Source organism: Haliotis asinina, chromosome 15, assembly GCF_037392515.1.
Source record: "Haliotis asinina isolate JCU_RB_2024 chromosome 15, JCU_Hal_asi_v2, whole genome shotgun sequence".
NCBI lineage: Eukaryota > Metazoa > Mollusca > Gastropoda > Lepetellida > Haliotidae > Haliotis > Haliotis asinina.
Window position 1 is genome coordinate 33,322,254 of NC_090294.1, and position 26,648 is coordinate 33,348,901.

At 39.5% G+C, this 26,648-nt stretch overlaps 1 protein-coding gene across 2 annotated transcripts in view; it reads right to left on the reverse strand.

Annotated features, from left to right (window-relative positions):
- Window positions 1-26,648, reverse strand: part of LOC137265813 (tyrosine-protein kinase receptor torso-like) — a 504,354-nt gene that overhangs the window by 204,450 nt on the left and 273,256 nt on the right. For both annotated transcript variants that reach the window (XM_067801275.1, XM_067801276.1), the window contains exons 12-13: window positions 16,031-16,142; window positions 15,771-15,824 (exon numbers count right to left, since the gene is read on the reverse strand). In XM_067801275.1, the coding sequence (XP_067657376.1) occupies window positions 15,771-15,824; window positions 16,031-16,142 (166 nt within the window). The remainder of the gene's footprint in view (window positions 1-15,770; window positions 15,825-16,030; window positions 16,143-26,648) is intronic.

The following is a 26,648-nucleotide window of genomic DNA, read 5'->3' on the forward strand; positions in this document are numbered from 1 at the left end:
TAAATCTCTTTATGTTCCATGTTACTTACACACCTATTGATACTTTCCTTGAAATAGTAAGAACAAGCAATGTATTGGCAAAAAATATAGATGATTATAATGCAAGCCCCCCTCTTTTTAAACTCTATTGTAAATAATATATTATAATTCAGTCCATACGATGAGAGAGACAGGAGGAATTTGTATATTTGTTCATCTCGTACGTACAAAGACCGCGTAGGTGTTGATAAAAATACAGCACATACTGGCAAAGGGGTATGAGAGACACAGGTAATAAATTACATGAAATGCTGTAATATATGTATTCACATCGGCCTCTTTCCTATTTACATCTTTACGACACAATTAAATAATCAGTACTTGTTTGTGAGACTAGACAGTTTCCTGTCATATCCGAGACCTGCCAGGGAAATCAGGCATGATTAGCACTAATTAGCCTCGTCGCAGCAATCAGGCAGTCAGCGAGGGGTGCCAGGTGTTGGGCAGTGGAGCGGCTCCAGGGCTTAATGAGTTAATGGAAATATAATTTTAATTATAACATGATATGAGGGACGATCTGCTCTTGGGGTGTGGGGGGAACTCCCGCTGGTTGTGGTTGGGGGTGTTGGGGGCGTGGGGGTTTCCCCTACAACATTTATAATGAAACAACAGCAGTGGCTACTACACCACCTACTGTCACCCATAATTTGTAATTATGTTTATTTTTCTACCAGCTTCAACTCTAGTTTGGTTCTTCTTCTTGGTGACGGAAGTCACTGGTTCCTGGAGGTTGTCCACAGGACTCGACTTCGGTGTTTCCTCCTCTGGAATTTTGGTTATCTCTTCCTGGGCAGCATCCATCTTGTATAATATTATTATTATATTTTATATTATCAAATTTACAATGCTTTGCCGTGATGATCGCTGCTGTCATCAGGGCTAGATACATACCGGACTTATGATACAAAGCTCAACTGATATAACTCTAGGCATTATCAATAAACGGGTACTTCTCTAAGTCCTCCCACAAACAGAGTTGACATTCTGGTGGGATTGGCAAAAAGTGTGACACTCTACTTGTGTAAATCTGGGTAATGGTAGAACCTATGACTTTTGTCATCTCAGCTCCGAGTTGTGCCTCATACCTAGCATATAATTTATTGATTTCCTCATCTGACATTTTCTGAATTTTATCAGCAGTGATGTTTTCTCCTAAATATTGTTTTCCCTTTATCACCAACAACTAGTGTTACCAGTCTGTCTCTCTGCTTGTTGTCCTTTTGTTCATCTAAAACTAACATCTGTTCTAGTAATTCATCACAATCCATTTTTAATATAGTAACCTAGTTTTTATTTTTTAAAAATAATATCCAACATACACGAAATGCATAGAGATAAAAGTTAGGTTACACACAACTATGACTTCAAAAACCGACATATATACTAGAATTTACCAAAATATTACTAAAATGTTACTAAAAATTACTAAAACGTTACTATACATTACTAAACATTACTAAAATGTTACTAAAGTTTACTAAACATTACTAAACATTACTAAACTATTACTTGGTAATCCACTGGTTGGTCGGTTTTCAACACCAGCTTGGCATGTTTAGTTTCAGCGGTCTAGTTTACTCATCACATCATTCTCTCTCAAACACTCCTCGAACAACGAACAACATTGGTATTCCTTTAAATTGGTTGTGAAAAAGTTTTAAACACTCTTGTAGACATGTACCCAGGTCGACTCTGTGTACATCCGGGTCCGTCATTACCCAAGATCTATCCTTGTAAGTCTTGTTCATGTTTATAATAGGGCATAAGATAACTATTTTGTCAAATATGAATTTATAATACCCCTCCAACAAATCCAGTACAAAAACGGTCTTACCACACCCATCTGCCCACATATTATGGCGCAGTGCGGAGTGCATGGTAAATTAATGGATAGCTTGCACGAATCTTCCATTGTCTATATGAAGTTGCGCGTCCGTAATTACATATAGATAATTTTAATTTACCAGGTGGTTCTTGAGCATTCCTCGTCATTTGAATTGTTATACCCTCACTTCCATTTTCAATGCAACGACCACTACTGCGTAGAGTCTTATCATCCGTCGATCTCATATCCAACCATAACACATACTTTGTGGTTAAATAATCAACGATGTTCATGAAGTGTAGATCCAGGTCACTAGCCATGCTGTCGACTATTGAGTTTCGTTTTATCGTTGGTAGCTTCTTTATTTCATTTCACTGCTGGTATGCTAGTCACCTCTCCTATAGTCACTTCTACTTTGGTGATCTCTGGGTTGAAAAATTTCTCGCTCTTTTGAATGGTTGGTATTCCTCCAAGGGTATGATTAAAATACCTTTCATCGATCGAGCTGGAACGTTCATGTTGATATTCCAGACTGTGTTGCTGTTATCGAGTACTACCGTTCTTTGTCGCGGTATCCTATCGTAGAGGATAGTCATTTTTCCAGAGTACTGATTTCGAATCTGCCTGGTCACATTATCGTACTATAATGATATGTTGTTTATCTCATAACAACCCTCAAAACTACTCTCATTACTGTTTGGGAAACGCACGACTTTGATGTAATCACTGAACGTGAGTTCGTATTCCAACCTGTCACCCAATGCGGCTTGGTAAAAGTTAGTACCTCAAAGTCTAGTGGGATACAAAACCTGTTCCCATAGATTGCTTGTTCACTAACCGATATTTTAGCTTACTCTTCTGATGTGAAAATGTACCCGATACGTAACCTATTCCATGTTTTGTTACCGAGTCCCTCACACACACCGTTTTTGCATTCACTCTTGTTTTTCCATAGGTCTGTGTAACAGTAATACACAACGCTATCATCTAAACTAAGCACCTCATTACCGCAAATTTTTATGGTGGTCTTCTTGACTATAGAACGACCCACATTATTCATGAGTTCACATTTGTTGGTGTTCGAAAGACAACGTGATGTTAAACGACCGTACCTGGAACTATGATGTCGCTCTCATCCAAGTTTGGGAATCTAACCACAAGTAATTGGCTCTGGTCTATCTTGCTGGGATTATTTGTAATATACTCTTTAATAAAAAAAAAACAAAGCCAGAATTTATGGTACATTTCAAATTTATGTAAAGCTATAGTAGGTAGTTGTGGGAAACAAAATTTTGCACAGAGAAACAACAGGGTTGGAAGTTTATGTCAAGGTCACAAAAATGTACAAAGGTCACGTTTCACAGTTAATATAGTTTATGCCTCCCTTGGGCGTCAATCACAGCTTGACATCTTCTGCCCAGGGATGCGATCAGATTACGAATGAAATCCCAAGGAATTGTAGCCCACTCAGCAGTTAACGCGGCAGCCAGCTGTTGAAGTGTTTGAGGCAATTCATCCCAAAGATGTTCTATGGGGTTTAAATCCGGGGATTTTGAAGGCTATGGCAGAACATTAACATTATTGTTGGCAAGGTAAGTCATGGGGATGCGTGCCGTATGTGGACGGGCACAGTGAGTGTCTTGTTGAAAAACAGCATTGGCGTTGGCCATGATAGATAGGGACGACGTGGGGACGCAAAATCTTGTCGACGTAACATCAAGCTGTCCCTAATTTGCTGTCAAGCTGTCCCTAACTTGCACTAAAGGTGTCCTGGCGTTGTTAGAAATGTCTGTCCACACCATCACACTTCCTCCACCAAATCGGTCCACTTCCTGTACGCAGTTTTGTGCAAAACGTTCACCTCTTCGATGGTACACACAGACCCTAGCATCTTGTCTTCGAAGCATGAATCGTGATTCATCACTGAACCAAACAGTTCACCATCGCATCTGAGGCCATACTCTGTGAGCCTGACACCACTGGAATCATAGCTGACAATAATTTCGTGTCAAAATGACACCTCTAACTGGACATCGTGGTCGCAATCCTGCTTCTCGGAGACGGTTCCGCACGGTCTGGTCTGAGATTCTGCGGTGTCCTGGTATGGTGGATGCAGTAGAGGCAGCTGTAGTCGTTCTTTGGCGTAGATGTTGCAACCGGATGTAGCGGTCCCAGGCGGCAGTGGTTACACGTGGTCTACCATATCTGGGAAGCTCACGTGTTGATCCATGCTGTTGATAACGAGCCCAAAGTCTTGATATGGTGCTAGGGGACACGTTGAAAAATCTGGCCACTTCTGATCTGGTCTCTCCTGCTTCCAGTCGGCCGATAGCGTTGTTCCTCTGAGCTTCATTTAGTCCTGGCATGATCAGGCTGACAGTCGGGCTGACAGTTTCTTGCAAAGTGCAGCAAACTCGAGAACCCTGCATTTTCATAGTGATTGGCGTGCCTGATTCACGTTCACAACATGCATTTTGTCCAGTGGCACAAATGCCAAGAGTTGCGTTTTGGCGATATTTCCCTTCACCGCATATACTTTTTAAAAAATGCAATGAAGAAGGAAGTTGATGTCGAAAATGCATTCATTCATCTTTGTGACTCAAAATATATTGCAGAGTTTGTTACCAAACGTTTCCATGTACTTTCAGTCTTTAAAAAAAAGTTTTTGCGTTTCTGTTTTTGAAGAGTTTAGTAACCAACTGACGCACGGCTTTGACACCTAGTGATTCTCTTAATCTTCAGAAAGGATTTAGCTTTCTACTGTATTAATATAATATAATTTCAAAAATATGGATGATTTTGAGATGGATGATTTTGCATCTACTATCCCTCCTGATTTTGATTACAATGAAGATACTTCGTTTACTAATTCGTCATTGAGGAGCCAACCATTAAAAAAAACAGTGAAACTGACGGTGGGCCCCTTCGGAGTGGGATAGGCACTTATTTTCAGTAGCAGTGGGGTGACCGGTTTTGTCGTAAGTGAACTCATCAGACCATTCTACATTAGCTGTGCAGCCCTTTATATACTCTGCATGCATGGCTATTGTGTAAGGTCACAGTGGGCAAGTGTTGATGATTGACGTTATGACGTCAATAACCACTGTGTGTGTTTGGCAGTGGTTCAACTGCCAGCAGGGTTGTGCCGGTGCTGGTGGCTAGGCTCCAAGTTGGATTTGATAGCCATTAGGTCCTTTTGGCCTGTGTTTTTGCCACCGGTGAGGCTCTGGAAAGCGGGTGGTGGCTTGACTGTGAGTTCATACGCATATGTGAGTATGCTTGATGATACTAGGCACGTGTATATATACTAGGCCAATATGTACATCGATAATGGATGTGTGTCGTATCAATTGTTATTATGGTACTGTAATAAAGTATTACAGTGATAAATTGTTTCGTTTTTTGATAGGCTCGGGGGGCCCTCCTTGAGGTATAAGGAAGAGCCAAAATCACACAAATAAGGTTAAAATTGACAGAGTTTAATCATGTATGATGACTTATGTTTATATAAGTCAGAGTAGTATACATACTGTGGACTAGAAATGTCTGGTCCGGGCAGTGTGGACAGCTTAAAATAATTGGTAATCATTGTTACCAATGCCACAGTTTATTTTGCCAGCTTGTGTTGTTAAGTTGGCAGCTTGGATGTAAGTTTTGGCACTAGTGGTAGGTACTCCCTAGTTGGGTTGTAGAGTGGCATCCTTCCCGTGTGGGCGACTCCACAGATCCTCCCAGCATTGCGGTCAGTATACTGGCCATGGCTCTGTTACGAGATTGTCCATAATGAGCTTGGGATCATCCCAGTTAGTGAAAGGCAGTATGGGTATGGGCCCGTAGTAAATGGTGTCAAATGGCCCATGTTGCCAGTGATGGTTAGGTATAAAGTAGATCACTTTAGATTCTGCTATGATGAGTCTACTGCTATAGGTAGCTGGCTGCGCAGTGCCCGAAGCACCTTCCACTAGGGTAATTCCGCTGTTGTGTTCATTTGGCATCACAGTGGTTGTGATCTTGATTTGATTCACAAAGTTCCTAGGATTCTCAGTCGTGTATTGTTTGTGGTTTTGGCAAAAATGTTTAGCCAGTCATCTTTTCTTTTGTAGACTTTGCTACAGATGAGGCATTCATATTGGCTATTTCCATGTTTGGTCCTCAGGTGCAGTGTCAGGCTGTCTTTTCTGGAGAATGTTCCTTGACACAGATGATAGGCTTCTGACTGTTGGCGGAAACTTTAGAGTCGGCGGATGACGTCATGGGGTTGCAAAATAGAGGGGCCACGTCATAATGACTGTGGGTGCCATATGTGTCTACTAAATAGTGGCTTAGGTATCACAGCAGATACATAGATAAATAGGACTAGGGGGATACCTTAGTCGACTATCTTGTCATTGAGGCCTTGCGGGGCGAACATGTGGAGTTTGAATATCCACCTCAGGTCGAGTGATCTCCTCTTTTGGGTGGTGCTAACAAGCCCAGGATCCTCTCTGAGTTGTGCGATGATCTCATAGGTGAGATCTGATTTGCCATGTTTTTCTGAGTTGAAGTGCATTGCAACAGGTTTATCTCTGTTGTGCGTGATGTCAGCGTAGTGTTCATTCAGCCTCATTCTGAAACATCTTTTGGTTTACCCTACATATTGTTTTTTCAATGTTTTGCAGGTAAGCAGACAGACCACATTTTTGTTGGTGCATATGTACTGTCATTTACGGTATTTGACACCAGACACTTTGCTGTGGAAAGCGTCTGAACAATTGATTACGATGCAGATATTGCAGTTGTGTTTGTTGCATGGGTTGTCATTTAAGACGATTATTACAGTGGATTTAAAAAACGATAAAAACTCCATCCAGCCTCAGGGACTATTCTAATTTTACCTAGATGATAAGGGCAATCTGCGTCTTAAGGAAAAAAACAGAGATTGATATCATTAACAGACGCAACAGAAAACCAGTCGCCTTATCAACTCTAGCCAGTCACCATGGTACCAATTTTATCCGCGATAAACTAAACATGCAGGATTACGGTGGTGCAAAACCTTAGATGGGAGAAACACCCATACCCCCGAAAGTCGTTCAAGATCTGCAAGCTACCAGATCCGAACTGAGTAAAGTGGGGATAACCCACAACACCAGTGACGACATAACACAACATGCTACTGAAGCGTGTGACAGCATCGAAAACCTGTTGAGTAGTTACTGGGACAAGCCACTTGTTTAAATTTCCAATGAGGGAACTCTACAGTTTAGAAGAAGCCTTGAAACACGTACACGGAGAACTTGTGAACAACATGGGGACACTGAACAAACTAGATGAGTACATCGCTAGTGAAAAAGCTAAACTCAGGGAAACAGAAGACGATGATATGAAGCATAGTATGATGGAACAACTACGCAACTAAGAGATGCACGCGACTGGAATTTGCTTCCTCGAATCATGAACAGCTGCGATCCCAGATCAGCGCCATTCAGGAAACAGTCGATAGAATACTGAACGAGGATACAACATTAGCCCACAGGATTAGAATTTTGTTCTGTGAGCGTTCTGACAGTATTAGGTTTCATTATATCAACTATTGCAGTATCAGTTACTGGAGGGGGTTCCCTCTACCAACACCGAGTGGTGGTGACGTCAGAGACTGGATAAAAAAACATCTCGAATCGCTCGGGGAAGCCCTGGCTAAAGTCGCTGATAAGTCTGCAGAAGCTCTGCCCGGTATACTAGGAAGTATTGTATCATGGCTGCTCTGCACACTGGGCAAAACTGTCATGTGGCTTAGTCAAAATCTGTGAGCATTCATCATCGCCATGGCTGGGCTGGTGTACATTTCAGCTAAGGAATTTTTAACCAAATAAGACACAAGCCGACCGCAACACCTCTGACAACCAAAGCTGTTTTACTATCTATATGCTGCTGATTGGACACCTGCACAGTGGCGGATACTGTGGGGGATACTGTGGGGGATACCCCTGGTTTAACCCTATACTCTGGTGGTGATACCACTATACCCATTTCATCAGTATGGGTTGATGGTGGTACTTGGGAGACGCTGACTTTTGATCGGCCGTGGCGATGATTATTTCATTGTTGTAGCCCGTTATTTTATTGATTCTCAGATGCATATCGCCCACAGCCATGTATAATCCCACACCGAACACGTAGTCGACTTTTGACCTGGCATACTGCAAAGTGTCCTGGTATCGTTTTATAGCACAAGGTAGATCTAATGGTGATGCAATAGAATCCTCAACATTAGCAGAACTGTTTCTACGAGTCGTAAGCGGTTCCACTACCTATGATACTGGAGGGTGTCTGCGATTGAGCCCCAAGAATAGCCCTCACGTACATTCTAATTGAATCGTTTAAATGGATGATACCAGTCTGAGTGTATCCTTTCGATGTATCCAGCATAAATATTTTCCAGTCATCTTCCGAACTGGGAGGCTGCTCCACTTTTTGGACAGCGAAAGCAACATTGCCTTTAAAATTCATATGATCATCTCTCCATTCATTACTCGACAGAGCAAAGTCCTGCCTAAGTATACCTCGTCTCACTAAATCATCACTGACATCTTATCACAGCAGATACATAGATAAATAGGACTAGGGGGATACCTTAGTCGACTATCTTGTCATTGAGGCCTTGCGGGGCGAACATGTGGAGTTTGAATATCCACCTCAGGTCGAGTGATCTCCTCTTTTGGGTGGTGCTAACAAGCCCAGGATCCTCTCTGAGTTGTGCGATGATCTCATAGGTGAGATCTGATTTGCCATGTTTTTCTGAGTTGAAGTGCATTGCAACAGGTTTATCTCTGTTGTGCGTGATGTCAGCGTAGTGTTCATTCAGCCTCATTCTGAAACATCTTTTGGTTTACCCTACATATTGTTTTTTCAATGTTTTGCAGGTAAGCAGACAGACCACATTTTTGTTGGTGCATATGTACTGTCATTTACGGTATTTGACACCAGACACTTTGCTGTGGAAAGCGTCTGAACAATTGATTACGATGCAGATATTGCAGTTGTGTTTGTTGCATGGGTTGTCATTTAAGACGATTATTACAGTGGATTTAAAAAACGATAAAAACTCCATCCAGCCTCAGGGACTATTCTAATTTTACCTAGATGATAAGGGCAATCTGCGTCTTAAGGAAAAAAACAGAGATTGATATCATTAACAGACGCAACAGAAAACCAGTCGCCTTATCAACTCTAGCCAGTCACCATGGTACCAATTTTATCCGCGATAAACTAAACATGCAGGATTACGGTGGTGCAAAACCTTAGATGGGAGAAACACCCATACCCCCGAAAGTCGTTCAAGATCTGCAAGCTACCAGATCCGAACTGAGTAAAGTGGGGATAACCCACAACACCAGTGACGACATAACACAACATGCTACTGAAGCGTGTGACAGCATCGAAAACCTGTTGAGTAGTTACTGGGACAAGCCACTTGTTTAAATTTCCAATGAGGGAACTCTACAGTTTAGAAGAAGCCTTGAAACACGTACACGGAGAACTTGTGAACAACATGGGGACACTGAACAAACTAGATGAGTACATCGCTAGTGAAAAAGCTAAACTCAGGGAAACAGAAGACGATGATATGAAGCATAGTATGATGGAACAACTACGCAACTAAGAGATGCACGCGACTGGAATTTGCTTCCTCGAATCATGAACAGCTGCGATCCCAGATCAGCGCCATTCAGGAAACAGTCGATAGAATACTGAACGAGGATACAACATTAGCCCACAGGATTAGAATTTTGTTCTGTGAGCGTTCTGACAGTATTAGGTTTCATTATATCAACTATTGCAGTATCAGTTACTGGAGGGGGTTCCCTCTACCAACACCGAGTGGTGGTGACGTCAGAGACTGGATAAAAAAACATCTCGAATCGCTCGGGGAAGCCCTGGCTAAAGTCGCTGATAAGTCTGCAGAAGCTCTGCCCGGTATACTAGGAAGTATTGTATCATGGCTGCTCTGCACACTGGGCAAAACTGTCATGTGGCTTAGTCAAAATCTGTGAGCATTCATCATCGCCATGGCTGGGCTGGTGTACATTTCAGCTAAGGAATTTTTAACCAAATAAGACACAAGCCGACCGCAACACCTCTGACAACCAAAGCTGTTTTACTATCTATATGCTGCTGATTGGACACCTGCACAGTGGCGGATACTGTGGGGGATACTGTGGGGGATACCCCTGGTTTAACCCTATACTCTGGTGGTGATACCACTATACCCATTTCATCAGTATGGGTTGATGGTGGTACTTGGGAGACGCTGACTTTTGATCGGCCGTGGCGATGATTATTTCATTGTTGTAGCCCGTTATTTTATTGATTCTCAGATGCATATCGCCCACAGCCATGTATAATCCCACACCGAACACGTAGTTGACTTTTGACCTGGCATACTGCAAAGTGTCCTGGTATCGTTTTATAGCACAAGGTAGATCTAATGGTGATGCAATAGAATCCTCAACATTAGCAGAACTGTTTCTACGAGTCGTAAGCGGTTCCACTACCTATGATACTGGAGGGTGTCTGCGATTGAGCCCCAAGAATAGCCCTCACGTACATTCTAATTGAATCGTTTAAATGGATGATACCAGTCTGAGTGTATCCTTTCGATGTATCCAGCATAAATATTTTCCAGTCATCTTCCGAACTGGGAGGCTGCTCCACTTTTTGGACAGCGAAAGCAACATTGCCTTTAAAATTCATATGATCATCTCTCCATTCATTACTCGACAGAGCAAAGTCCTGCCTAAGTATACCTCGTCTCACTAAATCATCACTGACATCTTTCACTGGTTTTGGTCCATATTTGGTAGGTTTCGGAACAATCATTTGGTGGTAAATTACTCGATTTAGAAGACTTTGAAAGAATAAAAGTTGAACAAAACAAACCATACTATCTAATGTTCACTGACGATAACAAGTGGGTGATGTTACCATCTTGATTGGCTTCTCAAAATAACACTAAGTTCATCATACATTTTCACGTAAAACAAAGACCACTACATAAACAAAGTCCTAAATAATGGAATCATTCTTGTCGCTTACGTCCCATTACAGAGGTGCAGTGTATTCATTAAACCAGTCTCGAATATGGCTATCGGGTAAACCCGGGAAAACAAAGTATTGCGGTTGGTTACTGAATTTAACGGTGTGTTCCCTAATGGAAAAACTACCAGAGAATTCAACGCTGGCCATCCAGGTCTACTTAGGTAGATTTGAACCTATTGAAATCATGAAGGGAATCAAACTTGCTTGGGAAAGAAAACAACAGAATCAGGTTTGCTCTATTTAAGTGCGGATGATGCATGAATCACAAACAAGCCTGCAAGGTGTTCACATTAACTTAGAAGACACTCTATATCTAACCAAGATTTTTCTATCCGATCACTTACATTTTATTAGTTTGAAGTTCACCCCTAAGACATTATCAGAAAAACAATTCGAACTATTTTCTAACAATTATATAAACAATGGTAAGCAATCACTCCAATGTAACACTCGGTGATCTAGGTGACACAAAGCGATTCAATTCACCTGGTGAAGAAGGCACCCCATACCTCCAATACTTTAAAGACGACACATATGAACGTTTGCCACTAGCAGATTTTACAGAGCTTGAATGGTTAATTAAAATAACACTAACCAACCCTTACATCTTTTTTAATCAAAATGATTTTGTTTCCAAAATTACTAACAACGGGATCCTTCTCACATCCTTTAATCCCTTAAAAGATAATACTATTACGAATACCAGGTCACACTGGCAACATGCTAGCTCCAGTCAACTTGAATACCAGTTTAGTCATTCGCAGTATTTACGATTACCAACATGATTTTTTTTCGGATTCAAATTATGGTATGAAACCAAACACCACATTAATTATAGATGTATATCTTGCAGATTTCAAAGCCAAGAATACTTTTAGATGGACTGACAATAATTCTGTTTAAAAGACATAAGAATAAACATTGCCGAATCATAATAAGGCAAGGCTATGAGCCATTAATAAGTCATGATTGGGTTCATATTGTAGATAAAAACATACCCCTTAATATTTCACCCATTTCCCTGCTCGATAATCCAAACCTTATGAGCCTTAAATATATTAATCAAAACTTAAATGACAGATAATTAAAAATAATATATAAAATATATTATAGACACATAGAATAGGGCTGTACCCAGCCCTAGATGAAGAAGGAAATGTAAAGGGGAGTGTAGATGGGTTTCAACTTAAACAGATATGTGAAATAAAATGCCAGCTAGAACAAGAGTGTGTTATTTGAGCATCACTATATAAAAAATACAATAGAGCTTTAAACTATATAGATGGTGCTGATACCACCCTAATAGCAGCTAGCATGGGATTAGGAGCTGTAGGAGTTGGGTTGTTGACAACCGCCGTAGCCACACCGGTGTTGTTAGGACTTGAATTATCAGCTATAATTACAGGAACAGCTGGGACGGTGTTTAAATTTGAAATTGAATTGTAAAGCAAAGAAACACAATGAAATTAGAATACTTACTGAGGAAAAGTTAAACACTATAGAAGATCATATGTCCACCATACTCAATGACAATAAAATCTCAGAAGAAGATTTTCATTTGATAATAGGTGAACTAAAAAATACAATAAAATGAAAGAAAAGATTCGTCATAAAAAAAGTTCTGCAATACGCGAGGATGAGAAAAGAAATATAGAAAACAAGGGATACAACAAGCCCAACAGACATTTATTACAAAAACCAACAACATAATAGAAGATACATTGTACATTGTTGAAGTCAACTGAAGTCAATATTTTAGATTGATCTTATATAAACTAGTCCTGTACTAGGAAGACTGTTGGGTACTTTTTTACAGGGGAGATAAAAAGTGGTCGTATTATAGGGTTTATAAATTAAGATGAGTGAGGGAAGGATAGGTTTTTATATCATGGGTTATATGGGGTGGTCCCGTACCCCATATTGTTTATACTACTACTGAGATGGCACAAGAGCAGTGTGCACTGACAATACGTATCTCAAAAGCTTATCATTTATATGCTAAAGGTGCATGTTAAAGGTATCTCAGCTTGCGAGTTAGATACATATAGTATTCCCAGAAATTATTGAGAATCATGTTGCGTCATGTAACTCATTACATTTATTAACTTCTGGCGTTTTACTTACATAAACATGTTAAAACATCATCCTTTTACAGTCTCAGTCTTGTTTTAGTACTTTGTTAGACCCCCTCGCTCAGCAATGCATGCCTGAATACGCCTAGGCACACTACCCATCAAAGTTTGTAGGTAATCGTGTGACAGGGTATCCCAATATTGGACCACCTCGGCCTTCATATCTTCAATATTTCTCAGTCCCTTTTGGTTTATTCTGTCCTTCATGACTCCCCACACATTCTCAATTGGGTTTAGGTCTGGGCTGTAACTGGGCCAGTCTAAAACTTGAACATTTTCGCCCGACAACCACGTTTTGTGTAGCGCGCAGTGTGTTTTGGGTCATTATCATGCTGGAAAATCCAATCATCTTCATACTATGTTTGTGCTGTCGGAAGAAGGTGACCATTTAGAATGTCAACGTATCTTTCTTTTGTCAAGTTTCCCGTGAAAACACACAATGGCGTCACTCCGCGAGCCGATATGCCACCCCACATGTGAAACTTCGGGCTATGTTTTGGTCGCTGGTAGATAGGTTTGACAGTATCTTTGGTCCAAATTTTTACACAATTAGGGAAAAGCCAAACAGAACTTTCATCTGAAAAGAAAACATTATCCCAATCTTGATTTTCATGAGCCCGACACCAGTTTAAACATTTTTCCTATTGTGCATCTTTCATCAACAGCGAGGGAATTTCACGTTTTTTCACCCAATTAAGTCTCTGTAAGTACTGCCTTACTGTTTCATTGCATACCTGAGGACTTCCTCTGCTAATCATTTCATTTCTGATGTTCTCAACACTTTTCAATTTGCCCCTACTCACAATCTGCCCAAGTCTTCGGCGATCCACAACACTGAATTTCCTAGGCCGACCTGCCCCTGCTTTGTGCTCTATCCCGGTTCCTGTTTGAATATTCTTCAAAGTTCTGTATACTGTAGACAGAGGAATACCATGTCTACAAGCTAACACTTTAGCATCAGCCTCACCCCTTTCAAAATCATCTAGAATGAGCTTTCTTTTCTCTCTTGTTGTAAATTCTGCCATGTCAACACAGGAAGCCGTCTGCTCAGACAAGGGAGATAACTCTTGACGTAATGAGCTGCCTTCTAAGCCTTCAAGAGTTGTCTCCCTTATTTAGTATGCTAAGTGCATAGTGAAAGCCCTTTTTCCAATCTTAGCATCATTAGAAAAAAAACAAAGATTTTCTCAATAATTTCTGGGAACACTGTATCTTTTTGTGACTGTCAACAGCAGTTGAGCTATGCTAGCTGAAGGATGATCTGTAAAATCTTTCAACAGTGCCCACTCACCGACTTTCCACTGTCCCAAAGACTAATTCACTTCGGGTAAAACACGGAGAGTCTTCTGCAGTTTGTTTCTGGTTATAAGTAGGTTGATTGGTGAAATCATGTGTTAGGTGCTTGTTATGAGTCAATGGCACTGACTTTTGACATAGTTGAGTTGAGTTGGGCTTTATGTTATATCAGCCTTATTCCAGCCACACAGTTATGAGATCAAATTTGCATTTATTACCGTTCTTAGTAGAGCTTATCTCAACCTCATGAGTATTGCCAGTGTCATCAACACATATTGCATTATAATAAACAGTCATGATCTGTTACTACACTACAAGTCAATGGCTACCTCGGCTCCAAAGACAGCAAGGACTTAACTACAACTAAAACTCAGCACATAGGTACAGAACTTAGTATAGAAGGTGATGGAGTTAGTGAATGTGAAAATAACTAATGCATGTACGTTGTAATCCTGTCATTTAGTCAGGCTTTATTAGGCATTTAAAATATTTTGTGGGTGGATACTTTGAACAAAAATTTCTCACCAGGTTGAATATATCTAACATCTGATGTATCTCTTGCTGATGAAATAGCAAAGTCTTGTCATTGAAACAGAAATAGCTGGTGTAAATTCTGTTGATCTTAATGCAAGAAATCACTGCCAATATCATCTGGCCTATAGTGAAATGGTAATGAACATTCAGCAGCACCTGGCATCAAAAGTTTTAGTCAAATTGACATCAAAGCACTGTCAACACTGAAGGTGATTTAATCTATTCTGATACACCAAATGCATCATTTGCAACTGAATGTTCAATCATTATGTTTCTTCTCTTGACATCCTAATACAGGAAGCATCTGTTTCAAAGCCAATAAGAATTCAAAGTTAATGAATGATCCAATATTGAGTGAGTGTGAGTGAGTGAGTTTAGTTTTACGTCGCACTTAGCAATATTCTAGCTATATGGTGACGGTCTGGACCAGACAATCCAGTGATCAACAACATGAGCATCGATCTGCACAATGGGGAACCGATGACATGTGTCAACCAAGTCAGCTAGTCTGACCACCCGATCCCGTTAGTCGCCTCTTACTACAAGCATAGTCACCTTTTAAGGCAAGCATGGGTTGCTGAAGGCCTATTCTACCCCAGGACCTTCACGGGTCAATCCATTATTGACAGTAATAATATCAATACTATCTGTAGCCATTGTTGCTTTTAGAAACACCTGACTGATGCAAATGGCTGGATTCCTTTTCACATCGTTTCTTGCACCTATATTTTACAGTAATTTTTGGTTTCATGATAGATATGAACTCACTCCAATTTGTATACCAACAGCTTTCTTGCAATGACAGGTGGATAAGTTGTCAGAGTATGTATCAAAAGGTAAAAGGTGAAAAAGATATGGTCACTTACTTATTGATATACTGGCATTTCCTGCCATTCCAAGGATGCTTTTGTAGGGAGTGCCTGGAACAATATGCACACAGTGTAATCTGACAGATCAACAATTACTGCCACTGATGAAATCACAAGAAAAAGAAGTGTGACATTTCCTTAAAACAACCCATGTACTGTCATATCTTTTGTATTTTGGACACCGCTCACACATTGCTTTGAAATGTTGGAAAACAATTCATCAAACGTGACTGAGATTTGTGGAATAATGCACTCACCCAGAACCAGCAGCACTGTGGCTGATGTTGAGCCACCTTGGGTTACAGTCTTCACAGAAATCAGGTATTCTGAATCCATGTGAAGACAAGGTAGTACCAGGTGTGTCTGTTGCTAGAGGAAGACAATGTTAAACATGAGCAAAATCAGTGTTTAAACAAACCACAACACCAGTTCAAGACCCCATCTTGGCCTCAAAAGGAACAGAAACACTTTAAAACAAATGAGGTAAGTGAAATGACCCAAATGATTCCTAATAAATAATTATGCACCCAATCAACACATAACAATTAACTCATTAAGCCCTGGAGCCGCTCCACTGCCCAACACCTGGCACCCCTCGCTGACTGCCTGATTGCTGCGACGAGGCTAATTAGTGCTAATCATGCCTGATTTCCCTGGCAGGTCTCGGATATGACAGGAAACTGTCTAGTCTCACAAACAAGTACTGATTATTTAATTGTGTCGTAAAGATGTAAATGGGAAAGAGGCTGATGTGAATACATATATTACAGCATTTCAAGTAATTTATTACCTGTGTCTCTCATACCCCTTTGCCAGTGTGTGCTGTATTTTATCAACACCTATGCGGTCTTTGTACGTACGAGATGAACAAATATACAAATTCCTCCTGTCTCTCTCATCATATGGACTGAATTATAATATATTATTTATAATAGAGTTTAAAAATAGAGGGGCTTGTATTATAATCGTCTAGACTATTTCAAGGAAAGTATCAATAGGTGTGTAAGTAACAAGGAACATATAGGGATTTACAGTTTGTCACTTTGTTCATCTTAACTTAACGCTGCAAACATACATCACCATTCATACACATACATTCTGCATGATACATTTATCATTACTCGATGCTAAACAAAGCTTCCCGTCATGTGAAGGGATAAAATATCCCGAACGCATTATATCTCAGTTACTCATTATATTGGCTGATACTTTGACTAATCGTAAGGTGAGAACCTGTCACATAGGAAGGGCAAGGTGATGGGGCGTGGCCTAAATTTCTGAAGAGCACGTTTGGACACTCAAAGTGATATGGTAGAGATTGATTATTGGCTTTATCGTTGACCAATGGCTATGTTCTGTTTCGGCTGTATCAACTATCATGCAACAATTTGTGTATTGTAAACATAACATCAGTTACTGTAATGATGTATGAAAGAAACACATAAGACATATGGGAGTATAATCTGTACATTGTTATGAATAAATATCATAATTCAAGTACATGTATTATAGAATTAAAAAAAGTAACACGATACTGATTTATTGTGATGTATACACTTGTAGTTGAATCTCCCCAAATATTTATGAAGATGGGCATACCTATATTTGTTTTGAAAGCAAACGAGGTTCAGAAGATTGGCAATGGGCGTGACTCCACAAAACAGGTTGTCCAATGATGTAACAGTGCATAAGTTTGTTTTACACTTGTCACAGGACAAAAGTTTACCTGGACATGCATTCGAGCTCAGGCTGTTATTTGGAGGTTGAAAGAGGTGTTCATATATTTAGTGTTGTCTGATTGAATGATTACACGCATCAATTCCGTAACTGATATATTCTCCTCCTTTTATTGACGATGGATCTGATACACATGATCATTACACAGGATAAGATAATTACAGAGATCAAATACAAACGTTTCTTACACAATGCTTATGTAAATTGCATTGAAAAATCACATTTCAAATAAGCATGAAACAGCTTGAACAAAATACCCCAGTTACCTTTGTACGGTTTATGTGTACTATATATGTATATTATGAGTAGATGCAAGAGTTATCACTTCATATTCGATTATGTATTATTGTCAACTTTAAAAATCAATAGTCGCAAATGAATTAGGTCTAAATTAGTAACTTGGTTTATTTCAAATCTACACAAACATGAGTATAATACAGTATTGCTATTTATGTCTACGATACATTATATGAACTATTACAATGAATGAATGAATGATTTAATTTCGAAGAAGGTTTCGTAACTTTGTCACCATTAATTCAATCAATGTGCAAACATAGTATCTGAGTATTCACTCCCAATGACAAGTAACAAACACTTACCTCCTATAACAACATCTCATAATCCCTTTTCTTGCAGACATGTGTTCATTTGCCTGTATAAGCCCCCGACATTGCAAGCAATTGTTATCAAAACACATTAATAGTTCTTCTGATTAACACAGAAAGTAACCTCTCTCATAAGAAAGGCTAATCTTGGATCATTACTGCTAAATTGATTGAAATTATAGGTACAGTACGAATATAAAATGTAAAACCCCCAACACGCGGCTCTCGCTGAATGAGAGGTGCTTTTCATAACCCCCAATATGCGGCTCTCGCTGAATAAGAGGTGCTTTTTATTACCCCCAATATGCGACTCTCGCTGTGAGAAGCTAATTAATTTTGCCGCATATATGCGGCTCTCGGCCTTAATGAGTTAAAGACCTGGGCAGGTTTCCAATGCCCTGAAATATCAATGGAAACAGTTATGATACATAAATAATTTTGCATTCATATTCGGGACAAATATATAGAAGTAGGAAATGTTCCATAATGTTGTGTAATATAGAAAAGTGAATGTAACTTACTTAAGACGACTGTACCAAACTAAATTTTGCAAATATTCTACACTGTTCAAAGATACTGTTTACATATGAACTGATGTATTGTAAAACAAATTCATAAATTTGAAAAGATTGTCATGAGTTTAATAAATGATAAAAATCTGTGAAAACTGGCAAATTCTTAACAAAAACGCAGCTGTTCACATGCAAGATATTTGCCTGTGTTTTTGTCTTGATTAACTCATTAAGCCCGAGAGACACTTCACTACTCAACACCTGGAACCCCTCGCTGATTACCCAACTCACTCGGCCAAGACTCACACCTGATTTCCCTGGCAGATTTTGGGGCTGACAGGAAACTGTCCAGTTGTACAAACAAGTCTTGATTGATTAATTTTGTCATAAAGATATATGTTGAAAGAGAGCAGGTGTGAATACGTAGCATGAATTGCAACATTAAAAAAGAATTTACTTACGTACCTTATATTCCTTTTAGGAAATTAGCATTTTTGCAGATATATGTCTAGTCTATATGGATTATATTAAGGAAAGTACATAGTCTGTGCCCAAGATATAGCACTTTTATGGCTTGGCACTTCATTTCTTCTAGATTTAACACAGAAAACATATGTGATGATATGAGCATACACAAAAAATGAATACCACACATTCCTTGTAAAGAATTAAACAAAAGAGTCACTATTTAATACAGTGGCTGGTCGTTTGTTATCTTTGGCCAATGGTATCATGATATACCTGTCACAGAGGAAAGGACAGGTGATGGGGCAGAAGAAATTACTGGTCTCTCAGTAGCTTGCATAGAGATTGATTATTGGCTATATCGTTGACCAGTCGATATACTGGGTTTCAACTTTATCAACTCGAGCTATTGTGTAACAGGTTGTGTACTGTAAACATAAATCCACACCATACATTGTTATGGAACTAACATACTGGTAACGATAATATACAGATAAGACAAATAGGAGCAGGTGTTTATTTTACATTTGACAGTGGACAAATTTTTCAACAAGGACACATGCATTCTGTCAGAGACTGTTATTCCAAGGTCGAAAGAGGTGTTCAATTATCTCTTTATCGCAATCTGACTGAATGATTATATGCATGTATATTGATACCGTAACTGATATACTATCCTGGTTTTATCGACGACGGATCAACAGAGACTGAGTTCACTGATACACATGATAATTACACTGGATTTTATCATTACAGAGGTCAAATACAAATGTTTTACACAATGCTCATGTAAATTGCATAGAAAAGTGACAATTCAAATCAACCTGCAACTTTCAACAGCTTGAACAAAAAAGATTCAACTACCGTTGTGTGGTTCACCTGTAATAGCATATGATATTACTTCTGTTTATGTCTAAGAATTATTTTGCAGTACCAACTCACTGTGTTTTGTAACAGATATAGCAAAAAACGCACACATGCAGCAAAATAAGCAACTCCTCACACACACGAGTTATACTTTTAAAAATCACTCTTATTTTAACCAGTTTAGTAGTAATGAGCAAATATTAGCTTGTCTTACAAGAGGTAATAATGTAGTGCCAATCAGAAGAAGCATTTAAAGTGTTTGGGTTATCATTATCATAGGCTTTTACAGCGCCTGGCAAATGAACATGTGTCAGTGAGAAAGCGGGTTATGAGATGGTTTTACAGAGGTAAGTGTTGATACTTTTAACTGGGAATGGATATTGAAATATTTCTTATGAATTAGATGGCTTACAGGTTACTGAAGTTAATAACTAATAAATAGTGAGTGAGTGAGTTGAGTTTTACACCACACTCCAATATTCCAGCTATATGGCAACAGTCTGTTGAGTCTGGACCAGACAATCCAGTGATTAACAACATGAGCATCCATCTATGCAGTGGGGAACCAATGACATGTCAACCAAGTCAGTGGGCCTGACCACCAGATCCCGTTAGTCACCTCTTACGACAAGCATAGTCACCTTTTATGGCAAGCATGGGTTGCTGAAGGCCTCACTAATAATTCTACCCCGGGACCTTCACGGGTCTCCTAACAGGAAAGAATGTACGAAATTTCATGGACATGCAAGGAATTCAAACACGACAGAATAGTTTGAATTTACTTTTTAGGCATTATTACATTGTCATGTTTTCTATAATAAAATATAATGCATAAACACAAATAGGTATACATCCAAGCTCAGACAGATTAGACTGAAATTAACTGAGTACTTTAAAGCATACTGAACTGTGACAAGTTATTTTCCATAATCAACAGTTGATAAGGAACACTTACAGACATTGTTAGTAATTATCACTAAAATTACCTCTGGATTATGGTTGCCCATTTCCTGTTGGTGACACAGACATACAGAATGAAAGAGTTTGAAAACTGTTTCTAAATCACAGCTATTCCTACTTGAATACCTAAATTACAGTGTTCCCAGAAATTATTGAGAAAATCTTTGTTTTTTTCCTAATGATGCTAAGATTGGAAAAAGGGCTTTCACTATGCACTAAGCATACTAAATAAGGGAGACAACTCTTGAAGGCTTAGAAGGCAGCTCATTACGTCAAGAGTTATCTCCCTTGTCTGAGCAGACAGCTTCCTGTGTTGACATGGCAGAATTTACAACAAGAGAGAAAAGAAAGCTCATTCTAGATGATTTTGAAAGGGGTGAGGCTGATGCTAAAGTGTTAGCTTGTAGACATGGTATTCCTCTGTCTACAGTATACAGAACTTTGAAGAATATTCAAACAGGAACCGGGATAGAGCACAAAGCAGGGGCAGGTCGGCCTAGGAAATTCAGTGTTGTGGATCGCCGAAGACTTGGGCAGATTGTGAGTAGGGGCAAACTGAAAAGTGTTGAGAACATCAGAAATAAAATGATTAGCAGAGGAAGTCCTCAGGTATGCAATGAAACAGTTAGGCAAGAATTACGGAGACTTAATTGGGTGAAAAAACGTGGAATTCCCTCGCCGTTGATGAAAGATGCACAATAGGAAAAACGTTTAAACTGGTGTCGGGCTCATGAAAATCAAGATTGGGATAATGTTTTCTTTTCAGATGAAAGTTCTGTTTGGCTTTTCCCTAGTTGTGTGAAAATTTGGACCAAAGATACTGTCAAACCTATCTACCAGCGACCAAAACATAGCCCGAAGTTTCACATGTGGGGTGGCATATCGGCTCGCGGAGTGACGCCATTGTGTGTTTTCACGGGAAACTTGACAAAAGAAAGATACGTTGACATTCTAAATGGTCACCTTCTTCCGACAGCACAAACACTGTATGAAGATGATTGGATTTTCCAGCATGATAATGACCCAAAACACACTGCGCGCTACACAAAACAGTGGTTGTCGGGCGAAAATGTTCAAGTTTTAGACTGTCCAGTTACAGCCCAGACCTAAACCCAAATGAGAATGTGTGGGGAGTCATGAAGGACAGAATAAACCAAAAGGGACTGAGAAATATTGAAGATATGAAGGCCGAGGTGGTCCAATATTGGGATACCCTGTCACACGATTACCTACAAACTTTGATGGGTAGTGTGCCTAGGCGTATTCAGGCATGCATTGCTGAGCGAGGGGGTCTAACAAAGTACTAAAACAAGACTGAGACTGTAAAAGGATGACGTTTTAACATGTTTATGTAAGTAAAACGCCAGAAGATAATAAACGTAATGAGTTACATGACGCAACATGATTCTCAATAATTTCTGGGAATACTATACTACATGGTTATCTCCCCTAGCTGTGACGTTACAGCAATGATTGCTAAACACCATCATGATTGTTTTCTTTTTAGAAAACTATATTTTCCTCATGCACTTCGCAAGGAAGTAATGGAGGGTTCTCAATCCCATAAACCAGAAATAAGTTTACCAGTAATTACTAACAATATTCGTAATTGTTCTTAATTATGTCATAAATCTTTTCCTCTGGATTATGGTTGCCAGGATGCCACATAGGGATGGAGGGTCCAAGTAAATGAGGAAGCATAGGAATACCACTGTACTTTTGGAAATAAAAATTCAACTTCTTGGGATAACTACACTGACATTCAAAAGAAAGTACACACCTAAACTTTTGTTCACCACACATGATGCTCATTTCAATTCATCAAGATTTGCACTGAAAACAGATCTGACAAACGCAACTATAGGGGCAAAATGTGCAAAATGCAGCCATATGTGTGTCTTCATAAGATTTGTGGAAATTGTGATTATTCCCTCTTGCACATGCAATCAATTTGCAAATGGGTATAAAAGACACTGATCCCAAAGCTGATATGGCAGACAACAATAAACACATGAATAAAATGCCCAGATTACACCAGCGCAAAGAGAGAGAGCTATTAGTATGCCACAGATGGGGGCGTCCAACAGTCATATCACAAGGACCTTCCGTGCACAAGACAAACCATAATCAGACTGTTCAGATGTGTTCAACAGACAGGCAAGACAGCTAACCGACCCCGAACTGGGTGTCCAAGAGTCACTACACCACAAGAAGACCAGCAGCTGTGGGTAATCCATTTACGCAGTGACAGCATTAGGTCACCACATCACAAGGTACACAGTGATGTGGCAACTCTGTGCAGCTGGTATCCGGGCCTATCAACTTTTCCATGGCATGTCCTTGACACCTCTACATCATAGAAACCATTTACAGTGGACAAGGCCTGTGCATCTGTGGCAACGTCGTAACTGGGTACATGTTGTCTTCATTGATAAGAGTAGATTCTATCTGTTTCATGCTGACGGTAGAATTAGGGTGTATCAGCATCAGGGATAACAGTTGGCACCAAACTGTAAACCAGATATTCCCCCCTTTGGTGGTGGTAGTGTTATGGTCTTGTTACGGTTAAGAATTTACCGTGACAACAATTTAAGAAATCCCCCGTGAACCAGCAAAACAGAACAAAGACAAACCGTTAACGTTTAAATTCTGTATTATTATACAATGAGAGCAAGGTATACAAAGTCACAAGTCAATATAACAATGCTGATGACAAATACAATTCAAAAGAGACAAAAGTCAATGGGTCACAAAAATACAATATAGCAAACTCACCAAAGTCTCAGTACGAGAGGTAATCAAGTATGCAGAATGTCAACACTGCAATCAGTGTGACAGCAGATAATGTAGGTCAGGCATTGACGGGTTTTGATGATCAAGCATGGCAGTGATGTAACTCTGGCAAATATGAATGAGTGTCGCCCTCAACACAGCAACCAGCCTTTATATATATTTACTAAGTGATTCCTGAAAGTTCGGGCACAAATGAACATCGTCAACACTGTAGAATGCCCTAGAATAAGTCTCCTGGAAGTAAACACATTGAAAACTAGGAGCAGATAAATTCAAGAAAACCAGAATCCTAAAAGTATTGACCATCTATTAAAACAAAATGTGACCCATCATAATTGTTATTCAAAACACTAAACATTGTGACCCAATAATAATCATTACTTAATTAATAACAAAAATATACAGAAAATGCACACTCGTAACAGTCTTTGGAGCAATTTGTGGTGATCAGAAGACATGTTCAGTGACAATTCATGGCAATCTGAATACCCAGCGATACTGTGATGAGGTGTTGCGACCTGTTGTACTGCCTTTCATGTGACAACATCAAGGAATTCTTTTCCAGCATGAGAACGTCAGACCCCACACAGCCAGGATCATCACAGACTTTCTTCAACACCATGATACTGATGTATTGCCATGGCCCGCTTGTTTACCTGACCTCAACCCCATTGAACATCTATAGGACCATCGCGGAAGACAGCTCCAATTTTGGCAACAGCAGCCGGTTAATGTATGACAGCTTGAAAAAGCTCTCCTTGAGGAATGGGCAAGAATTCCAAATGACGTCATCAGGCGAGGAGACGAATACAGGATTGCATTGATGCCCTAGGAGGCCATACAAGATACTGAATGTGATACCTGTTTTGTGACATTTGGGTGTCTGGTAATCAACAATGAACTTTTCATCTGCAATAATGAAATGTGTCATTTGGACCCCATGCATTTTTGACAGTACCATAAGGCAATAATGTTCACGCTTAAAGTTTCATTTTATTGTGAGGAGTTATGTTTGACCATGTGCCTCAATAAACAATGGAATTATATTTTAAAAAATTGCTAATTTTGAGCTATTTGACCAAATTTTTGATTGTGTATTTTCTTTCGAACGTCATTTTATGACTTAGGCAACTTACTGTTCAATATTCCCGCCTCCATTTTATCTTGTTAATATACACCCAGAACAGGAAGTTAACTTGCAGGAAGATTCTGAGATAATTGGAGAGAAATTAGATCAATAACAGAATTATATCGTAATCAATGAAAATGTTCTATTTAATTCCCAAAAACCTATCCTAGCCCTGAAAAGTCATGATGGCACTTATTTTTGTTCCAACTATACTTTCAAAAATTACAACGCCACCTAATGTTTTTACATCATCACTGTCAATAAAAATGACTTCACATACCAGTCAATCACATCACTTGCGTTTCTATTACATCACTTCCAGTCTATGACATAACTACAGTTCAGTCCTTAAATAACTTACTAACTTACCCCTACTATGGTAACCTCTAGAACGACTTCCCAAAGTCTAATAGTCCTCTCAAAATCTCAAATATGCTCTGTGAAGACCATCACCCTTCACAGTTAGATGTTAACAGATGTAATTTTATTTTCTGACCAGATAATCTTGTAGATCTTCATGAGAATCTTTCCACACTAGTATCCAATATTCAAAGTCCTGAAGTTTTATTGATCCAGGATGTCCCAACTTGTGAACCACTCTCAGACTTCCACTTGAACACATACACATTCCCCCTCCCCTCCTTTTTCGAAAAAGGTCAGGCAGAGGATATCTGTTGTGCGCCACTAAAGGCCCTTAGTCTTGTAGACACTCTAAGGATGCCGCAACATCTCTAAGGTAAAAGTCCATAAAAGTATTTGATGCTTTCCATTGACAACTAGATACTATTTTTCACACCAAAACTAAATTCTATGTCCGCAAAGATGAAGCAAGTGCAATAATTTCATGAGGTGAAAACTTCTATTGTCTCCTGATCACAGTCTCTGTATGCAAAGGTAACAGTCTTCCTGAGCCATTATGAAATGGTGTTCTTAGAAACTTCTGAGTCAATGTTCTGCTTACACAGAAGAAACAGACGACCTCTCCTGAAGGTAATGGTCCTCTGAATGTACCATCAGAAAGCACGAAGAGGACATAATAATCTTGATCTGTCTGCTCTGGAGGTGGTCCTTGGTCCCAAAGGTCTGCTAACAGCTGACTAATTTTTTACTACAAATTCTGGTAATGTGTTACAAATAACTGTAACCTTCAAAGAATGTTATTCATCTAAGGTTCAAGGCATGAATTTCCGATACTCTGGAGGCTGTTGCAAGAGCCAGCAAGAACACTGACTTAAATGATAGAAACTTTAAGCTTGTGGCCTGCATCGGTTCAATAGCTCTCACCAGATATCTCAGAACTAAACATAAGTCCCATTACGGAAAGAAGGTTGGAGACTTGGCATCCTAGATCTGAAAGGATCTGATCAATATATGAAGAGCAGAGTTAGATTCCAATGATAATCTTTCAATATCATAAACTGAAGGAATGGCAATGTCTTAGTTTCCTGACATCTCTCAAGAATAGGAGGAAATCCGCAATCCTGGGGAAAGATACTGAGTAATCCAATAGTCCTTTGTCTCTTCTCCACTTGACAAATCGATTCCGTTTTGCATTGTAGAATGCTGCTGTGGAGGGTCTAATTTAGACTGGGTAATTGCCAGGGGTGATCCATCATGAAAACCTTGTTGCTGGAGTGATTTCTGGATAGCACCACTCTGTGGGTATGACAATGTCCTGCCATCATAAATTGTCCGCAGGAGTGCTGAAGCATCTGGGAATATGAGCACCCCTTAGGTAAAATCTTGAATCTGGTACCCTCAGCAATGGCAAATAGACATTGTGTGGCTTGCAAAAGACTCATCT